We start from the raw sequence: 21349 nt of genomic DNA, 5'->3' as shown, positions 1-21349 counted from the left end.
GTTTTTACTTTGACAGTAATAACGTTTCTGAAGCACCACTGCACATATTGTATGTTCTTCAGACAGAGAGATACAGTAATTATTTAAAATGCATTCTTAGTAAATGAAGTAAATGTTTGCAATACTGTAATGCTGTTAATGGAATTAATCCTGGTGATTCATATTCCTTCAATGTAATATTACTGGTGATTATATTAAATAAAGTATCAATTACAAGTTGAGCCAGTGCTTCCAGTGTAAAGATAAATACTTTACTGGTGTCAGCAGCATCAGTGTTAATGTCTCAAGTATTTCTGTTAAAATGCAGTAATTTCTTTTTTAATGGCTTAATATCTGAGGACTGTTGCAAATAAAAATGATTAACTTGAATGTTGGCAGTTAACACAGAATAATTACAACTTGACACTAATTCTTAGGAATCACATCAACATAAGTCCTCGGTTGATGATAATATGAAATGGTAAAAAGGCAGCATTAAACTACAACTAAACAGTAAGCATAACTTCTTTCATGTAACAGGAAATTCAACCATTTGCCCAGAAGTCAATCTGCTTTAATAAAGTTTTTCTAACAAATTATCTTCTTACAAACAATTGTTGCCCCACAACCAACTTGTTCTTTCTAGCCTGGCTAATTATTTTTCAGTTGGTGCAATACTGATTAATCATGCACATCAGGTCACTTGCTTATCAGCAGGTCACGTATTGCTTTGATTTCGTTCTCCAATGCATAACTAGGAAAATCTGAAAAAAACAGTCATAATGGAGATCAGCAAATATTTAAGTGAAATTACTTGCACAGCCACAGAGCTACTTTATAACTTTGGTGTCACCATCACAGTTTAAAAATATATATTTTTTCAGTCAGGAAAGTCAAATCAGAATGACATGCAGCTTTCAAGAAAGGGCAGCAGACACGGCTATGATTCTGCAGCTTTTGCCCATTTGATGGAAAAGAAAATCTCATTTGGCAAAGATCATCCAGGATTCACCAGTTAAACACAAGTATTTCTCACAGAAAGTTTGTTAGCAAATCAAGTATGACTTAAAAGGCCATTCTGTCTTAAAACTAGTTTAAAGGCACTGAAAGAAATGCTTACAATTGTCATCTTGTGCAATGCACTGAAAAGGGATCCCAAAGAATGATGTATAGCTATCGTTGTACCAGACCAGAAGTTCCACTCCTCTCGGGATATCATCACATGCTCTGTAGAATATGCAGGACCTAAAACAGAAGATGAGAGGTATTGGCAAAATACAGGCACTGCTCTCAGCCTTGGTAGTTCATAAGTCCTGTACTATATTTTTTTTGGAATAGCATCTGATTTCCATGGCACATAACATTAGTGTCCCTGTCAATATTAAAATGGGAGAATACAGCTTGTCAGCCAGATCATTTTGGATGTATTTGGCCACCTCCAAAATAATGTGAGGTTGAAACAAAATCTCGTTCATGGAGGCTGAAATTTAGATTACATGTCATCTGATACCATGTCAGCCAAGCATAGGAATCATAAAATGCCCACAAAAGCAGATTGGTGAAACACTTAAAAAGCTGTATAATCTTTTTTCTCAAGAATGTATTACAAAAAAATGACACATATGATGTATGTAGTTTTAAAGACATTTATTTGTGATTTGTAATTAATTTAAAATATAGCCGGGGGTGGTGTATCTGTGGAATTCATTGCCACAGAGGGCTGTGGAAGTTATCTCACTGGGTATACTTACAGCTTAGTTTGATAGGCTCTTGATTAGTAAGGGCATCAGAGGATACAGGGATAAGGCAGTAGAATGAGATTTAGAGGGATAATAAACCAGCCATGAACAAATGGGAGAGCAGAATCAATGAGCTGAATGGCCTAATGCTTCTCCTATCTCCTATGGTCTTACAGATTTATAGTAGTCAAACCCTTGACTGATTTCCAATTGTTTTAACTGTTTATACAGTAGATTCAGTCTAATTGCCGAGCAACAGAACTCTTCATAAGTGACTTTACTATACTGCTCTACCTAATAACAAAGCGAAATACTTAGTTTTACAAATTGTCACAAATACAGTAATCCCACTTTGAAAAAGCCTTGATACAGTCAAGAAAATGTTGCACTGGTTTTGTAGAAGACCTAAAGAAAGTTAAGACATGCTGGAGTTTCACACGAATTTCATTTTGCATTTTACTAAATGCAAAAGGAATATCTGTCCCACTCAGAACAATAAAATTTCCCTCTCACTGTAAACAAGTTTAAAAGAAATGATCGCACAGAATAATGAAATGTTGATTGTTTAAAATCCTGTTCTCTAAGAAGTCCTGATGGTGCAGTGTGATGGTAAAACCTGATGGCTAGGGTGCACCATTTAACACTAGGGCTAATGCTGATTTCTCAAATAAAATAAAACAGGGAAGCTGTAAATCTAATTCTATTGAAAAGGGGTTCTCACATTTAACTGTCCTTTATTCTTTGGGACACTTCTCTGTTTTTATGGATGGTTGCGAGAAAAAGCATTTCAGGCTGTATATTGTATACATTTCTCTGACATTAAATTCGACCTTCGAACCTTGAAGCTGCAGTGCAACATGACAATTTCCACTAGCAGAGAGAAATTAAAAGCCAAGTGTTACCCCCTGCTGATTTTGCCCATTTCCTAGTGGTCTGCTGCGTAACAGTCTTACAAAAGGAATCTTTTCTCATTGCAAACTTCCCCTGTTGCGCTTCATCCACTCCTTTAGAATATACAGTCCCATATGCATTGCCAGTGGAGATGCCTTTAAAAGCACTGTGATTGCCCTAGCTTGGAAAAATAGTGGAAAGATGTTTTCCAAACTCTATCCCAAATACTTAATTACAGCCTGGAACCTAACCCTTTGATTGCTGTTTACGGCACCTCTGGAGAAAGGGACAAGCACCTAAGTCCGACCAAACGCCGCATACTGTCTTTTGCCTCTCTTTTGGCCAGGCACGCAGTCTTGCTCAGGTGGAGGGATGCTGCCCCTTGCACCCATGCTGAGTGGCTTAGATACATCATGTCCAGTCTATAACTTGAGAAGATACATTATTCAACTCTCAATTTGGACATAAAGTTCCAAAAGGTGTGGGGACCCTTTCTTGAATATTTTCAGAATTCCCAGCCAAACTAAAGGTTCATCCCTTCTTCCTTTCCTCTGCACAGAACTCCCTGACTTTCAGCATTCTCCAGTAAAATTCTACAAACTCAGACGTGTAAACATACAAGAGTGTATGTGTTAGGAAAGGACATCCTCTCTATACCAATGCAGCTCTGTGCGGATAAAGATTCTGTTTAACCCTTTTTGCTAATGCAATGATGGCTTGGAGTTGGGAATTGGGAGGGGTACGTCGGGGGGGGGGGGGGGGGAACCAAAGCGTGATTGTACTATGGGTGCATCTCTTTCATAGGTGTGAATTGTACATTTACGGTTTTTTATGTACTGCACAAGCCTCCTTTCTACGATGCTTTCTTGATTTTAAAAAAATATTGCTGAGAAAAAAAAGCATTGTGATTTCAGAACCTTGTAGATTGTCAGTTAAAAGGACTCAAATGATGAAATAATATAAATTTTGACTGGGGTTTGGTTTTACTGGTATGGTGGTGCGGTAGAGCTTCAATCTGATGTTGAACTTTGAACTTAGCTTCATAGTTTCTCAGAAGTTCAAAGGTCCCTGAGGAAAATGCTTTTATACCTGCCTCATTCAAGATGCTGACAGACATTTGGGATCTGCTTGTGGAACACAACCTAGCTTATGGGATCTCATGAAAGCCTCTCGCTTACAGAAAAGGAAGGTTGTTGAAGGCATTACAACATTGAAGTCCTGGCATTCAGTTCTGAGTTGGGTCTTGGGTGATATTTCTGTGCACTATTATATCCGCAAGTTTCCCACATGATTACTGTAGTCATCCGCTTCCTAGAATTCTGGATTGGATTAGTGGAATGGAAAATTAATGGGCAGAAATTACGCTGACCTCATTTGTGTGCCTGCTAAAGGTTTGTAGATTTCTTAGGCTTATCTTCCCATTACTAATATGTAGGATTTCTGAGGCTAATCATAACATCCTTACAGCCAGCACTCTGAGATCAGTAAGCTTAGCACAGATCACAAATCAAACATGGCACCTTCTGGGTCCATTTGGCACAGTTTGCTGTTGGAAAGTATACTGGAAAACTCTTTCAATTTGACAATCAGAGAGAAGTTTGAAAAAAAAGAACAACTTTTAAGATGTGTGTTGTAGCCATATTTGGCTGAAAGAAATGTGTAACACCCCTCTTGTCCAATTCACATCACAAAAATTTGCTTGTGCCAAAGCAGTTTATTCCTTGTTTAACTCCACTGGCAACAGAGAATCCATCAGCACATGTTCGTTAACAGTCAGATGTGCACTTGTCAATGTATTTTGTCGTTGCCAAGTGGCTCTTGGCAACAGGATTGTAAAGATCAATATAAACAAACAGAAGAATCTTAAGTTTTCACTTGCAGCTGCGAAAATTCCATCTGTGTTATTTTTACTGAGCATTTTGCAATCCTGTTTGAAGCACTGCTAGCTAAGCAAAGTGCTTTAGATCTTTCTATGAATATCTGACAAAAGCTATACCATGGTCGATTCCTCCCTTTGCAGAGATCTGTGAAACTTTAATAATCTTCCCACGGTTCCACTGATACAGTCGAAGCCCGTACTAGGCATGCTAAGTATCCGGTGGCATGCTACAGACTATATTTGATCATTTCATCTTTCCATTTGACTTTGTGCAAAATAAACTTTGTAGAACTGATCAAAGATCTGCAAAGATATAAATGTACAGTTTCTTTTGAAAGGGCAGGACTGTTTTAAAGCAATGGGTGGTCTCGAAGGATCTTAGAAAGACTGCAAAACCATAAGCATACACTATTTCTTATGAGTGGCAACAGTTGCAGGCCCTGCACAAATCATTGTGTATTTAAGTACATCAAAGACATTTTTTCCTCTCAGCTAATATTTCCTTTCCTGACATGTATTTGGTATTGTGTTTGGATGACTCATAAAGATAACTGCATGATGTCCTCTCTCTGTTGTAGCAGAACTCATGCCAATGAACATTATTGTCAGCACAAAATTTAAAAAAAAAGAGTATTGGGGATGGGGTGGCCTCAGTCATCAATCAACCTTAAAAACTCTTTGAAGTGGACTCCATTAAGACATCACTAATCAAAACATATGGAATTTAAACCAGCTGCCTATCACAAGGGATAGCTGTTTACACACAATTCTTTAAATTTTCTGTATTCTTATTGGCCATACCTGTACCCATTTCCTTTACCCAAATTAACCAAATGTAGAGCTTCCAAACAACAAATATTTGTTCTTATTTATTTCATCAGAAACTGAACTGTTGCAGATGAAGGTATCTTCTGAGTAACTCCACAAGGGCCCAAAGTAATATTGAAGCGTTTTAACAATTCCAGGAATAGCCCAGGAAAAGGCAAGATTCCCAAGTTCAGACACCACTCTGCGCTATCATCAGTTCATTGACAGAGACTGAAAAGGAGCCGAAGCTGGGTGTATTTCCAACTACAAAGGTAATCAACCAATCATTCCTGATTGAAGGATTCAGCCATGATGGCCCCTTTCTTTCTCCAGGTTTAACACACTGTCTCTCCCTTTCACACACAGATACTTGGAACGACCTGATGTTGAAGTGCTGGAGATAATCAGTGCTCACTGAACCATTACTAGCAAGGAATTCAATAATCCCAGAAAGGAAGTAAAAACCTTGTATTTATTTGGCATCTCTTTCATCCTCTTTGAGATGTCCTAAAGAATCCTAGTTAGTGACACACATTTGAGATGTAGACATTATAAAGTAGCAGAAAATGCAGCGGACAATTTGCACATAGAAAGCTCCCACAAATTGCAGTGATCACAAAAAAGAATATTTATTTACAAAGATGTTGAAGGAACATAAACGTTGGACATGTTATCTTTAAAATAATGTTGAGTGCTCTTCAGTGCTACCTGTGCCCCTTAATTTAATGCCTCGTACAAAACCTGACCCCTCCAACAGTGTAATACTCCCTTAACCGTGCACTGGAGTGTCCACATTGTTCTGTGTATTCACATCTGCATGGCTTAAACTTGGGAGTCATTTTGTGCCTTGACAATAGTAAATTGATGAGAATATAAAAGCATGGATTGTTAGACCTGCACAGGCAGGCACCTTCCAGTCTCAACCCAGTTAATAGGAGTCACTTGACACTCATTTCCAACTCATCACCTGCAGCCTATTTGAACCCAGTTCTCAGCCACAGTCCTTTGTTCACCCATCAAACTAACCAACATCAACCAGTCGCTCTTACCCTTCAGTTATCTTGTTGCCTTCTCTTGGTTCATATCTGTTCTGTTACACCTGTAGCCCCCTCCTGTGTGAGAGTCGCAGGATCACTATTGATTTGGGTCAGGAGACCCAGGAAATCAGAGAGAGACGTGCAGAATGTCTCGTTCCCCCGACGATATAAAGCTACGCGACATGGCCATTGTCTCTTGAAGACAAACTTGTGTATTGCCATACTGTGCTACGTGGAAGCCCTCAGGGAAAGTGGGCTGGTTGAGGGAGGGATTGCATCACCCCAACCTGATTGACATCTGCGACCCTGTGAGTCAGGATAAAAGAGGGTTTGTGGGAACAGCCCCTCAGACGCACCAGAAGAAACACTAGCGATCCCATGATATAGGAAGCCGTTGGGAGGCCATGTGCGTTCGGTTCCATTTTGCCTTGGAAACCGGTGCCCTTACCATGGAAAAACAGCTTTTAGCTAACAACGGGGAAACCAACTCCCAAAAGATTTGAAGGATTGGCATCATCCAAGAACTGGGCAAGTTTAACCCGTCTCTCTCTAAAACCCAAAATGCTGCAGCTTGAACGAACTAACAGTGACTTTTATATTTCCATCGGACAATACATTATCCCCTAGACAATGAAAGAGCTATTTCTTATTGATTATTATTATACCCGCGCTTTTAGATTTAATATTGACGACGTATATTATCTGTATGTTTGCATTGATCTTATTTTGTGCCCCTTTATCAATAAATACTGTTAAAAATAGCACCATCAGACTTCAACGGACCTCTCTATCTTTGCTGGTCAGTTTGCTGACCCAGTTACGGGGTTCGTAACAAAATTGGGGTTCTCGTCTCGAGATTTGACACCAAATTGGGAGGCCAGTGAATCGGGCTTGTAAGACCAAAACTTGGATCTGGTTTCACGGGTAGCCAGAAGGGAAACCAGCACAGATGGACGTGGGTGAATTTATAGAAAACCCGACTCTGGAGGCGCTAGAGGCGGCCACCAAATCAGACTTGATAAATTTGGTGAAGGGGTTAAACCTTGCAGAAGTGAGGTTGTAAATGAAAAAGCGGGAGGTGCGAAGGGCAATAACTCAGTATTAAATTGGGAAGAATGTGTTTGCAGCTGAGGTATTGGAAAATATCCCTGAAAAGGTACCAGCTAGTGGGACGGCTCAGTTAGAGTTCGAGAAATTAAAGTTGGAACATGCAATTAAGTTAAAGCAGCTAGAGGCAGCTGAGAAGGAGAATGAAAGAGCTGAGAGAGAGAGAGAGAGGGAGAAGGAAAGAGCTGAGAGAGAGAGGGAGCATGCGCTTCAGCTAAAGGAGTTAGAGGTGAAACGGGAGCAGGAAAGAGCTGAGAAACAAAGAGAGCATGAACTTCAGTTAAAACAGCTGGAAGCAGCTGAGAAAGAGAAAGAGCTGAGAAGGAGAGGGAGGCAGAGAAACAGAGGAAACATGACTTGAAGATGGAGAAGTTACGGCAAGAGCCACGAGCTCCGGGGTCAGACCGAGAGGAGCGGTTCAATGTTAGTCGAGAGTTGAGTTTAGTACCTCCGTTCGAGGAGACGGATGTTGATAGTTATTTCTTGCTTTTTGAAAAGGTGGCAGTGAATCAGCAGTGGCCCAGAAATCAGTGGGTGGTGTTGTTACAAAGTGTGTTAAAAGGGAAGGCACAGCGGGCATATACGGCGTTGTCCATGGAGGAGGAAGAGGAGGAGAGTTATGACAAAGTAAAGGCGGCCATTCTCCGGAGTTATGAGCTAGTACCTGAAGCGTATAGACAAAAGTTCAGAACTTTAAAGAAAGGGTGGAATCAGACGTATACCGAGTTTGCCTATGAGAAGGGTGTGCTCTTGGACCATTGGTGCACAGCAGAAATAGTGGGGGAGGATTATTGGCGTCTCAGGGAGTTAATTCTGATTGAGGAATTTAAAGGTTGTGTTTCGGAGGATATCCGGATGTATTTGAATGAGAAGCCGAATAAGTCCATCTCAGAATTTGCTAGGTTCGCAGATGAATATGCCCTAACCCACAAGACAAAGTTTTCTTCGAATAAAAGTTCCCAGAGAGACCGAGGGAATGATCGAGAAAGCCCGCCGGCTGAGGCCGAGGTCCCGCCGAGAGCTAGTGGTAAGGTCGAGGGGAAAAGGCCAGACGGCCAGAGATTTCCGGGCTTGACCTGTTTTAATTGTGGAAAGGGGGGCATATTGCATCTAGGTGCTTTGCTCCGAGGAAAGAGACAGGAAAAGGGAAAGCAGCAGTCCCTATCGGGTGTGCCGTGGTAATCAATAAATCGACAAGAGAGCCCCGGGTAGACAGAGTACAAGAAGGGTCTGAGACTTGTATGTCAAACGGAACCGTGTCTGTGAGGGAGGGAGACACACCAGTTCCAGTACGGATCTGGAGAGACACGGGGGCTGAGCTGTCGTTGATCAGTAGTACGGTTCTAGATTTTGGTCGCAAGACGGGAATGTAAACTGTGAAAGGAATAAGCAAAGGGACAGAAATGGTGCCCTTACATAAGGTCATTATGGATTGTGAGCTGGAGTCTGGACCAGTTGAAATAGGGGTACGATCAGACTTCCCGAGAACTGACGCGGACGTCCTTCTCGGTAACGATTTAGCAGGTGGTAAGGTTTGGGCAGCAATGACGCTGACAAGCCGGCCGGTGAGTGCTGCGGCCCCGCCCCTAGATTCTAAGATCTATCCCGCATGCGCGATCACTCGCAGCATGTCGAGAGAGGCAGCTGAGAAAGGGAGCAGGTTAAATCTGGCCAGTTTCGATTTGGCCGAGAAGTTTTTACCGACCCTGTACCACGAGGGTGGTAAAACGAACAGTAGAACGAAAGAGGGTAAGGACGAGGAGGTAGACCTGCCCTTAGCGAGGAGAAAAGTTTTAGAGGCAGAAGATAAAGATGAGAAACAGCTAGAGCTGTTAAAAGGTCCAGGGTTGGACCTGGATGATCTGTCTGGTTTGGCAGAACTGTTCGAAGAAGTTGAAAATTCTAAAGGTGTTCCTGATAATGAAATGAGGGCAGCCCTGGATGAAAAGGGTGCTCTTACCTTGAAGAAGTCTGCTGGGTTGGCAGATGAGGTTGTTTCAGCCCACAGGGTTGACTTTACTCCGGAAGGGAGTTGCCCAGAGAGTAGCTGGGAGAATCAGGGGAATTTAGAATTTGGACCGGGTACAGGTATGAAAGCCTGAAAGAGGCCAATGTCCCGTTTGAGTGTGTCCAAGATGGGGATGCACGTGGTACTGAACCTAGTAACGGAGCTCAGAAAGAGTCTGAGGTACTTGATTCAGTTGAAAGGGACGGCCGTCCTTGTGGGTCAGATAGACTTGGTTCAGTGAAGAAAGGGTTAACCTTGGTAATAGTGGGAAGTGAGAGTTCCCAGGTGTTTGTGTTCGAAGGTGTGTTAAAAGTTAATGCGGAGCTCAAAAATGGGGAGATAAATATTGTTATTGAAGGAAACGGGAAATATGTAGTTCCCAAATCGAATGAAAAAATGTAAAACCTGCGGATCGCTTACAGATTAAGTCGGAAGATGATGGGGCCCCCCATGCTATTGTTATTCCAGAGTGTGGTGTGAAAGGGCAGAATTTGAAATGCTGCTTGAGCAAAGAGGTCGAACTGAAAACACACAGCCTGAAGGGTCCTGAAGAGAGGGCTAAAATTAAAATATAAAATTAAAGAATTGGGTGGAAATTCAGAAGATGGTCTAAGTTTGGGACACAGTGTTGGTAAAATAACTCCTATGAAAGAAGCGGGCGAGAGCTTATTTCACCAGGGTACCCAAGCTCCCCCCGTGGGAACTAACCAGAAAAGAGGCGACGGTTAATGGGGACACCATTTTTAAATAGCAAAAGCTGGTTGTATGGGATTTCGACAAAGCATGTGAATAATAAAGACAACCCCATGGAAGCCTGCCTGTTCAGTTTGAAAACAACAGAAAGATTAGTATTCGCATGAACTTTTGTAGATACACGTAAGCTAAGATCACAACTCCTTAGTTTTGTTTGCTGAAGGAAAGAAATAAAAATAGGTGGTTATTAAATTGAAGTCTGATGCTACAAGACCTTAGTAAGGTACAAGATGTTAAGATATTAAAGGAAGTGACACTGTAATCGTTAACTGTTTAGATGCTGAATTGAATGTATAACTGTATTACTCTGTAGTGAAAAGGAAAAGCTTTTGTATTGTGTTAGATTCTACAATCCTGTAAGACTCTGTACTACTTCATTTTAACCGCTGGTGAAAACGTGTTGAAGAAAGGGGGTGTTACGCCTGCAGCCCCCTCCTTTGTGAGAATCGCAGGATCACTATTGATTTGGGTCAGGAGACCCAGGAAATGAGAGAGAGGCGTGCGGAATGTCTCATTCCCCGGCGATATAAAGCTATGGGATACGACCATTATCTCTTGAAGACGAACTTGTGTATTGCAATACTGTGCTACGTGGGTTGGTTGAGGGAGGGATTGCATCGCCCCCAACCTGATTGACATCTGCGACCCTGTGAGTCAGGATAAAAGAGGGTCTGTGGGAACAGCCCCTCAGACGCACCAGAAGAAACGCTAGCGATCCCGTGATATAGGAAGCCGTTGGGAGGCCATGTGCGTTCGGTTCCATTTTGCCCCGGAAACCGGTGCCCTTACCATGGAAAAATGGCTTTTAGCTAACAACGGGGAAACCAACTCCCAAAAGATTTGAAGGATTGGCATCATCCAAGAACTGGGCAAGTTTAACCCGTCTCTCTCTAAAACCCAAAACGCTGAAGCTTGAACGAGCTATCAGTGACTTTTATATTTCCATCAGACAATACATTATCCCCTAGACAACGATAGAGCTATTTCTTATTGATTATTATTATACCCACGCTTTTAGATTTAATATTGATGACTTAGATTATCTGTATGTTTGCATTGATCTTATTTTGTGCCCCTTTATCAATAAATACTGTTAAAAATAGTACCATCAGACTTCAACGGACCTCTCTATCTTTGCTGGTAAGTGATCCAGTTACGGGGTTCGTAACAGTTCTCTCTTGTTTTGTGGCCCTTCATGGTTTTTATTTTACAGTTTATTATTAAAGATATCACTCATCGCTAAATCACCTCCACTGCTCTGTGTTTGGGTCAAGACTCCTGTACATTTCCTGGCAGCATGGGTGAACCAGCGATTCACCAAACAGAGTATGATCATCTAAAAGAAGTCATCAGTTGACAGGAACACATGATCCAGAAGTGACAAGAAACAGTTGACTATCTGTTTACCACTCTAACCAACTCTCCGTCTCAATATAGCAACCCTGTGCCAGTCAACTCCCCCCCTCAGAGCCCCGGACTCCAATGCCTAAATGTTTCAATGGATCCTCAACCCAAGGCCCAAAATTCCTGTCCCAGTGTGTCTTACAATTCAAGCTTCAGCTATCTCCGTATTCTACGGACTAAGCTAAGATTATCTTAGTCATCCCTCTCCCTGGGTGAGCTCTGATCTGGGCTGCGGCTATCTGGGACAACAGAACCACCATTTGCAGAAACCTTCCGGGAAGTGGAAGAGAGCAGGGGATTGGATACTTCCTCTGCATCAAGGCTCACTCTCGGTGCTGTATTTTACCATGGAATTCAGGACCCATGCAGCAGAGTGCAGCTGAAATGCAGAAGCGCTAGTGACCATTTACCATCAAGCCCTCTTGGGGTGCTAGAAAAATGAGCTGCCTACTTGGGAAATGCCCACTGACCTCAAAAGCCTCATCACCCTGGCCTCCGAATTGACAAGCGTTATATGGAATGACCCTCCAAATCATCAGCCAGGCTCCTCGTTCCACACCCAGAACCATTGCCTCCCTAATCCATGCAACTAGGGAGAGCTCCCTTAACGTCCCAGGAGTATGAAGGTCGGTGGAGAAACAACTTGTGCACTTTCTGTGGAGCCGCCGAGCACCCACACAGCAAATGCCCACATGTCCGGAAAATTAGCACCACCCAGCAGAGACGAGGGGCCTTTTACCTGGCAGGCTCCTCATGGTCTTGTTCCAGCACCACAGCATGATTCACTCTCTCTGTCCTCCTCCACATCACGATGGCTCAGCGCACATTGGAGGCTCTGGGGCATTCACAAGCAATTTTCTGGACCAGACTCTGTGTGTGCAGCTTGGATGCCTTACCAAACCTATCTCTCACCCCTTCGACTTCAGGGCCATTGATGTACATCCCTCGGGGTCTAGGAAGGTGCACACGGCCTGTGCACATGCGCATTGGAGAGCACCACAAGTCCATCCAATTTCTCCTGATCGATCGCCCAACATTCCTCCATTACCCATGGCTCTCCACTCATATTCCTCACTTAGCCTGGTCACCCAGGTCACTGCTGAGTTGGGGACCCTCCTGCCTGAAAACTCAGCCGACTTTACCCCGTTATTCCGTGGAGATTGAGGAAAATCTCAACCTCACCAATCTCCAACAGGATTATCACAATTTAGCCGTTGCCTTCAGTAAAAGGGAAGCCAGCACCTCGCTGCCTCACAGACCATACAATGGCGCTATCAGCCTCCTCTTGGATACCACCCCTCCATGAGGTCATCTGTTCTCCCTCTCCCTTCCTGAGACCCAAGTCATAAATACCCACATTGCTGACACTGCAATTGTATGGGATGTTGAGAACCAGATCCAGGAGGCCTTGCAGCACAAGCCTGCTCTGGTCAACACACCTAACAAATGTACGTACCGTACCTGATAAACATACTGTATGTACAGGGGTACAGGGGTGGTCATGCATTCTGAGGCACTCTAGTGGGCCTATTCATCAGCAATCTGTCTATCTAGGTGCACAACAGACTCTGGATTTCCTGTGACACGAACTTGGTGGGCCACCATGATCACCCGTGATGGTCAGTTCATAGCTGTCTGACCACAATGTGTCCAGTTTAATTCCTCTAACCAGCAACCTTCTGGACTGTTGTGGTCCCTACCGATCCCCTGACAACCAGGGTCCCACATCGGCATGGATTTCATCATGGTTTTGCCACCTTCCGAGGGGGCCACAATGATCCTGATAGTGCTGGACCAATTCTCCTAGGCCCTCCAAGGACACCTCATTGCCCTCAACACAAACTTCTGTCAGCAGTTGGAGCTGGCTGTCCAACGTTAGTTCATCTCCATGGCTTCCCCCAACACATTGTTTCAGACCGGGGGTCCACAATTTATCTCCTGCTTCTGGCAAGCGTCCTGCAAGCCTCCTCCACACCTCAGTGAGTCTGTCCTCTGGCTATCAGTTGCAGATCACCGAGCAGTCAGAGAAGGTCGATTAGCAAGAGGAGAAGATTCTGCAATGCCTTGCTGCCTCCAACCCTTGCACATGGAAGAAGCATCTGCTCTGGGTTGAAATGTCCCACACCTTACACACCTTCTCTGGTATGCCATCCTTTGAAATACTTCATGGCTACCAGCACCCATTGTTCCCCATGGAGGAGCTAACAGTGGAAGTCCTTTCAGCTGTTGATTTGCCAATGCTGGAATGCTTGGAAGAGGGAATGGAGGGCCAACCTAACTGGCAACATGCCTTCTGCCACCAGGCAAACCGCTGTCAGAGCCCAGCCAGACCTCTCTGGTCTGGGTACCGTGTCTGACTGTCCCCGTGTACCAACTCCCGCAAGTTCTCAACCCAGTTCATTGTCCCTTTAAGATTACTCATCACATCAACCCAGTCACTTACCATCTCCAGCTGCCACCATCCCTCAGGATCACTCCTACCTTCCCTGTACCCTGCCTCAAACTCATAGACCATGAACCAATCAACCCACACCTGCCTGCACCTCCTGAACCAAGATGATTGAGGGTGGTCCAGGGCATTCCATTTTCTGGTTGATGAATTCACACCGCCGTCATGGAAAGGGTAGGAAGTACCTGGTCAACTCTTAACATTGCAGCCCAGAGGAGAAATCTTGGGTGCTATTCAGTTTCATCTTTCATCCAACGCTCATCGAGAAGTTCCACCACATCCATTTGGAATATACTGGGCCACCGGGGCCAGCCATAGGAGAGGCATCCTGTTAGCTCTGCACAAGCAAGTACCTCCCAGTATCCACCCTGCTAAAAGGAGTCAACTGCCATGAATGGTTAACTAATCACCTGCAGCCTATTTAAACCCAGCTCTCAGCCACAGTTCTTTGTTCATCCATCAAGCCAGCCAGCCTCATCCATTTGCTCCTAGCCTTTAGTTAGCTTATTGCCTTGTCAAGTAAAGTTTCTGTTTCCGTCATGTTTTGTGGCCCCCTCATGGCTTGTAATTTTGTAGTTTATTATTAAAGTTATTGCTCGCTGCTAAGTTGTCTTTGCTGCCCTGCATTCCAGTCAAGCCTCCTCCAGAATTCCTTAAGTAGATAAACTGGGTTGGGAGTATCCCATATTTTCTATCTTCCTAGAAATGTATTCCTCTTTGAGTTTTTTTTTCATAGTGAGTACTTCCACACCATCCCTTACATTTCCTATTCCACATCTTCTTTCTTCTCAGGAATTCCGTTATTGTACTTTCTCAAATTTTGTCATTTGTAACCTTGCAAGGATCAGAGTGTTCTAATCCTATAAGTCTGATTATATAGCTATGGTCATTTTATGAGATTGTAATTTAGAAGTATTTCATTAAATTCTGTATAATTTGGGGAGTTCCTAGGATATGAATGATGCCTTACAAATGCAAAGAAAAATAAAAGCATAAGAAATTTTAAAAAGGGAGCAAACTTTTCAATCTCCTGGCTCTGCTCAGCAATGATATCACAGCTGAACTTTACCTCAACATTATTTTCCTGCACTGGCCACATAACCTCCTGATTGTCTTGATTTCTAGAAAACTGTCCATCTCTGCCTTGAATATATGTCAATATAAACATATGTTCTCCCTTCTTGCATAGATGAGCTAAGTGGATGACAAATACCTGAAAATTTGCTCTCAAAGATTATGTTCACATGATGAAATTCCAAGTTTTCCAAGGTTTCCCTAGTCCCAACATTTATTGTAGGTGTTACAAAATCCCATAACTGGATCACTTACCAGCAAAGATAGACAGGTCCATTGAAGTCTGATGGTACTATTTTTAAAAGTATTTATTGATAAAGGGCACAAAAATAAGATTAATGCAAACATACAGATAATATACATCGTCAATACTAAATCTAAAGCGCGGGTATAATAATAACCAATAAGAAATAGCTCTATCATTGTCTAGGGGATAATGTATTGTCCGATGGAAAGGTAACAGTCACTGTTAGTTTGTTCAAGCTGCAGCGTTTTTGGGTTTAAGAGCGAGGCGTTTTAAACTTGCCCAGGTCTTTTATGATGCCAATCCGTTGAGTCAGGGGAGTGGGTTCCCCGTTGTTAGCTAAAAGCCGTTTTCCGTGGTTCCAGCCACCAATTCCAGCAACGGAACTGAACGCACGTGGCCTCTTTCAGATGACTTCCTGCTGTTACGTGGTCGCTTAACGTTTCTTCTGGTGCGTCTGAGGGGCTGTTCCTACAGACCCTCTTTTATCCTGCCTCGCAGGTTCGTAGATGTCAATCAGGTTGGGGGTGATGCAATCTCTCCCTCAACCAGCCCACTTTGCCTGAGGGCGTTCACATAGCATAGTATCTCAATCCATAAAATTGTCTCCAAGAGACAATGGCCATGTCCCGTAGCTTTATATCGCTGGGGAAACGAGACATTCTGCATGTCTCTTCTCTCATTTCCTGGGCCCCTTGACCCCACCCAACAGTGATCTTGCAATTCTCTCAAAGGAGGGGGCTACGGACATAACATAGGAAAGTGAAAAAGAATCACAATCTTTTCAGAAAATAGTTCTGGTCGCCTCATTATAGGAAGGATGTAGAAACCATAGAAAGGGTGCAGAGGAGATTTACATGGATGTTGCCTGGATTGGGGAACATGCTTTATGAGAATAGGTTGAATGAACAGCCTTTTCTCCTTGGAGTGACGGAGGATGAGAGGTGACATGATAGAGGTGTACAAGATGATGAGAGGTGTTGATCATGTGGATAGTCAGAGGCTTTTTCCCAGGGCTGAAATGGTTGTCACAAGAGGCCACAGGTTTAAGGTGCTTGGAAGAAGGTACAAAGGAGATGTCAGGGTAAGTTTTTTACACAGAGAGTAGTAAGAGTGTGGAATGGGCTGCCGGCAACGGTGGTGGAGGCAAATACAATAGGGTCTTTTAAGAGACTTCTGGACAGGTACATGGAGCTGAGAAAAATAGAGGGCTATGGGTAACCCCAGGTAATTTCTAAAGTAAGTATATTTGGGCTGAAGGGCCTGTATTGTGCTGTAGGTTTTCTATGTTCTATGTTTCTAACTAGAATGTTGAAAGACTAAAATTTAATTGATTTTTTTAACACGTTTTTCAAGTGTTTACTTCTATTCCCTAATTTTGTGTTCAGAATGCAATCACTCCTCAGGTACAAGCACTTTTATATTAGTGTAATTTTAATGATTGCTCAGTATCTCTGCATGAGCTCAAAATTTAACAATAGGTGGCCAAGAGAGATTGTCGCTCATCTTGACATGCCAGCTGCTTTCTGACTTAAAGGGATTTCAGGGGAGTTTTTATTTTAGTCAAACGATCAATATTTCTTCATCATGACTATTTAAAAGTCAAAGTGGCCTGGCCTGTGCATCACTAATACTGTACCTCAATCACAGAGCTGGAATTATGTTGGAGTATTAAGTCACTCAAACTCACAAAATAAATTTCATACAAATCAAGAGGGAATTTCATGAGACTACTTTTGACATTGATGTGGAGCAACACATTCAGTCCTGATCTTCCATCCAGGGTATGTCATTGCCAAAACCACATCCATGGCAGAGCCTTGTGAAATTATTCCTCAGAAATTTCTTTATTGTGAAGACTTCTGACAAGCCAATCTTCACAAAGCTCCCATTTCTACTGAACCAAGACCATTATCCTTAACACCATGGGAGCAATTTTGCCAGGACCCAAACATGGGTCAGAGAGCTCTAATCCTATAACCCCAATTATATGACTATGCTCATCACAAGAAAGGATCAGTTCGTGCAACAGACATCTTCAGAATTAGATCTCATGTATTATTGATTCTATTCAACAGGTACCACCCAACATTATTTGCACGTCTTCAAAAAAATATTTCTGCCATAGCATACAAAAATAAAAAAGTTGTTGCTTCTGATGACTGTCTCTTGTGCAACAAAACCAAAGAAAGTAGATAAATAAAACCTACTAAAGCATTTATTCACTGTATTGTTCTGTTTCTGCACCAATAAAATCTGATTGCAAAATAAAAAGGCTGTAGTTCTGTGTAAGACAATTTAACACACCAGAAATGCCTCAACTCCAACTCTTAGACATTAGTCTCTTCTCCTGGGCATCTTAATTACAGCAAATGAGTTAATTTCCATCATTTAAATTGGACAATTGAAATCATATCTGAAAAATCTGGAAAAATTCCGGTTGTAGCATCTCACTGATTGTTTCTTCTTTTGACACCGCTTGACCTGCTGAATTTTTCCCAGCAATTTCCATTTTCACTTTATGTAATTTATTACAAAGCAAAATTTTTAAAAATCCAAACAATATTTGAAATGTTTAAGTCCTGTTGCCATTATCCTGTTGTGTGCAGGCTCACAGTGACAACTAATTTCCTTGGAAAAATCGAAGTTTTCTAAAATAATACTTGTGGCACCTGTTAGAAGTTGCCTTGACTGCTTTTTAAGTTACATCTGTTGAGGGTAAGTAATAGCATATAGCTGGGTCTTGGATATATTCCAAGCTTGGTTTTTCTATGCTTACTTAGAAAATGTTTCATTTCGAAGATAGAATATAGAACAGTGCAGCACAGTAGAGGCTCTCCAACCCACAAAGTTGTGCCAACACTTTAACTTACTCTAAAATCAATCTAACCTCTCACTGCCACATAGCCCTCTATTTTCATTCATATATGTACCTCTCTTAGTGTCTCTTATTGTCCCCAATGTATCTACCTCTGGCAGTACGCTCCATGCACCTACCACTCTCTGTGTAAAAATACCTACCTCTGACATTCCCCCAAAGCCTTACTCCTAACACATTTTAATGTGGTATTATAACATGCAGAACAGTTATATTTGTATTTCAATCATGAGTCTCAGCTTACTTAGCTGGTCCTAGTCAGGGTGTATTTTGAAATACTACAATTGAGTAACAGAATGAGAAATATCTGGGTTCTAATTCCAGTCGCTACCTATTAACACGTACCTGTAATGGGTAATACACTAATGGGTGATATTGAGAATGAGGATTGAATGAGCTGCATGCCCCACTATTTTTAACCACTATCAGACAATTTGTGCCTTAAGGCCATTCATCAAGTGCGACACTGCAACAAGCCAGCACAAATGAAATCTGAACAAACCTGTAGCTTAGGGAATGGCCAAAGAAGTGGCCGAAGGAATGTAGTGTAGGGAAGCGTACGGTCATGCACTTAGGCAGAAGAAATATGGGCATAGACTATTTTTCTAAACGGGGAGAAAATTCACAAAATCAGAGGTGCAAGGGGAGTTCCTGTGCAGGATTTCCTAAAGGTTAACTTGTGGTTTGAGTCGACGGTAAGGGAGTCAAATGCAATGTTAGCATTCATTTTGAGAGGACTGAAATAAAAGAAGATGATGCTGAGGCTTCATAAGGCTTTAGACAGGCTACACTTGTATTGTGAGCAGTTTTGGGTCCCTTATCTAAGAAAAAAATGTGCTGGCACTGGCAAAGGTCCGGAGGAGGTTCACAAGAATGACTCTGGGAATGAAAGGGTTAACAGATGAAAACCATTTGATGATTCTGAACATGTACCTGCTGGAATTTAGAACAATGAGGGGATCTCATTGAAACCTATTGAATATTGAACACTTAGACAAAGTGGATGTGGAGAGGATGCTTCCTATAATGGGTGAGCCTAGGACGGGGGTCGGCAACCCGCGGCTCCGGAGCCACATGTGGCTCTTTTACGTCTGTGCTGCGGCTCCCTGTTGCTTTGGGAAATAATTGGTTGTGGCGACCCTTTTCCTGGCACATCCGAACCGACTCACAATTAGATAGCCTACGGGGGTTTGCGAGCACAGAGCTTTGGAGCCTCTGCGCCATGGGGGGCAGGTTGAGGGAGGCTTAAAAGTGAGGCTGAAGATTTCGAATAATGTTTTTTCCTTCGACTGCAGTTACCGACTCCGTGTCGTAATTTTAGCGCTGCGTGTAGCACACCGCTACATGGTCAGTATTTAATTAAAATGTATTTTATGTTAGTTTGTTAGTTTTTGAAATGTAATTCTAAATTTGAAGATTATGGTGATCTTGTACAATCTAAATAAGACGTTGTGGTGACAAATTTCCAGACACATCCGAACCGGCTCACAATTAGCCAGCGTTCAGGCTAAAGGAGATAGCCTACAGGGGTTTGTGAGTACGTGTCTTTTGCAGCATCCGCGCCCATGGGGGGCGGGTTGAGGGAGGCTTAAAAGCAAGGCTGTTTCGTTCGAATAAAGCTATCTTTGACTGCAGTTTACTGACTGCGTGTAGCACACCGCTACAACGTGTTTTTATCGCTGGCTGTCCAGAGGGAAGGTGCTGAAACGCTTTGTCGCGTGTCTGGAAGAAGTGAAAACTTTCCTGGGCAGCAAAGGGCCCACCTTTCCTGAGCTGGAACAGCCAGAGTGGCTGAAAAAGCTACACTTCATGGTAGACATGACAGCGCACCTGAACACGCTGAACACAGCTCTTCAGGGGTAAGGACGTACAGCCCTGCACATGTTGGAGGATGTTTTGGCATTCGAGTGCAAGTTGACGTTGCTTGCCAGAGATTTACAGAAAGGCACATTGTCTCACTTCCCCAATTTGAGAGAGTTCAAACAAGGTCACGACATGATAAATTCGGAGTATTTACATTCTGCAATCATCGCAATGCAAACATCGTTTGGGAAACGCTTCTGTGAGTTCAGAGAGGAAAAAAACACATTATCCTTCCCGGTCACTCCCCTAAGCATCGATCCATCCCTACTGAATACGACTGCATTGTCAGGTGTGAGTCAACCTGAACAAGTATGATAAATATTTTAATTGCCTATTATTTTACGTATATTCATATGTTTTCATTGTTCAGTGAAATAGTCCTTTCATTTTTCAGGTTGACAGCTGGCTGACGTTATTTTTGGTTTGCTGCTGGCGGCAAATTTAAGTTTGGCGTTTTTCATAAATACAAGAAGGACTCAAATAGACGTTGAGTATTTTACTTAAAAGTAACCTTCAACACAACGTCTTTTTTTCGGAGTTCAAAATGTTTTTGTTGCATGCAGAAATGTAATTTCGTTTTCTCTGCAGGAGTTCATCAATTTCATAAATGCAACACATTATAGTTTGTTTATACATAGCATAAAGGCAAAACAAAACATTGTATGCAGTGTTATTTCATTTTAAATGTCAAACGGGTTTTGCGGCTCCCAGTGTTTTCTTTTCTGTGGGAAACGGGTCCAAGTGGCTCTTTCAGTGGTAAAGGTTGCTGACCCCTGGTCTAGGACCAAAGAGCACAACCTCAGAACAGAATGACATTCATTTAGAACAGAGATGAGAAGGAATTTCTTTAGACAGAGGGTCGTGAATCTGTGGAATTCATTGCCATGGAGAGCTATGGAGGTCAAGTCATTTAGTATAGTTAAAGCCAAGGTTGATAGGACTTTGGTTATCAGGGCATCGAAGGTTACGAAGAGAAGGCCGAAGAATGAGGTTGAGAAAGATAATTAAATCAGACATGATGGAATGGCAGAGTAGACCCGATGGACTGAATAGCCTTATCTGCTCCTATGTTTTATGATCTTATTATCTTTCCAATATTCGATAAAAAGTGTGTACTATTCCTGTTATCACCTTCATACAAGGTGCTAAAATATTAATGATTGCTTTTGCATTTTGAATAGGCTAACTTTACTTGATATAACTTACTTGATAATTCACCATAACCGACTTCCTTCAC

At 42.5% G+C, this 21349-nt stretch overlaps 1 protein-coding gene across 1 annotated transcript in view; it reads right to left on the bottom strand.

Moving 5' to 3' along the window:
- Positions 1 to 21349, bottom strand: part of prdm6 (PR domain containing 6) — a 196082-nt gene that overhangs the window by 62697 nt on the left and 112036 nt on the right. The window contains exon 4 of the mRNA XM_059969658.1: positions 1100 to 1224. Coding sequence (XP_059825641.1) covers positions 1100 to 1224 — 125 coding nt within the window. The remainder of the gene's footprint in view (positions 1 to 1099; positions 1225 to 21349) is intronic.

This window comes from Hypanus sabinus, chromosome 5 (genome assembly GCF_030144855.1).
Source record: "Hypanus sabinus isolate sHypSab1 chromosome 5, sHypSab1.hap1, whole genome shotgun sequence".
NCBI lineage: Eukaryota > Metazoa > Chordata > Chondrichthyes > Myliobatiformes > Dasyatidae > Hypanus > Hypanus sabinus.
The sequence above is the reverse complement of the archived record's forward strand: the minus strand, read 5'-3'. Positions and strand labels throughout refer to the sequence as shown.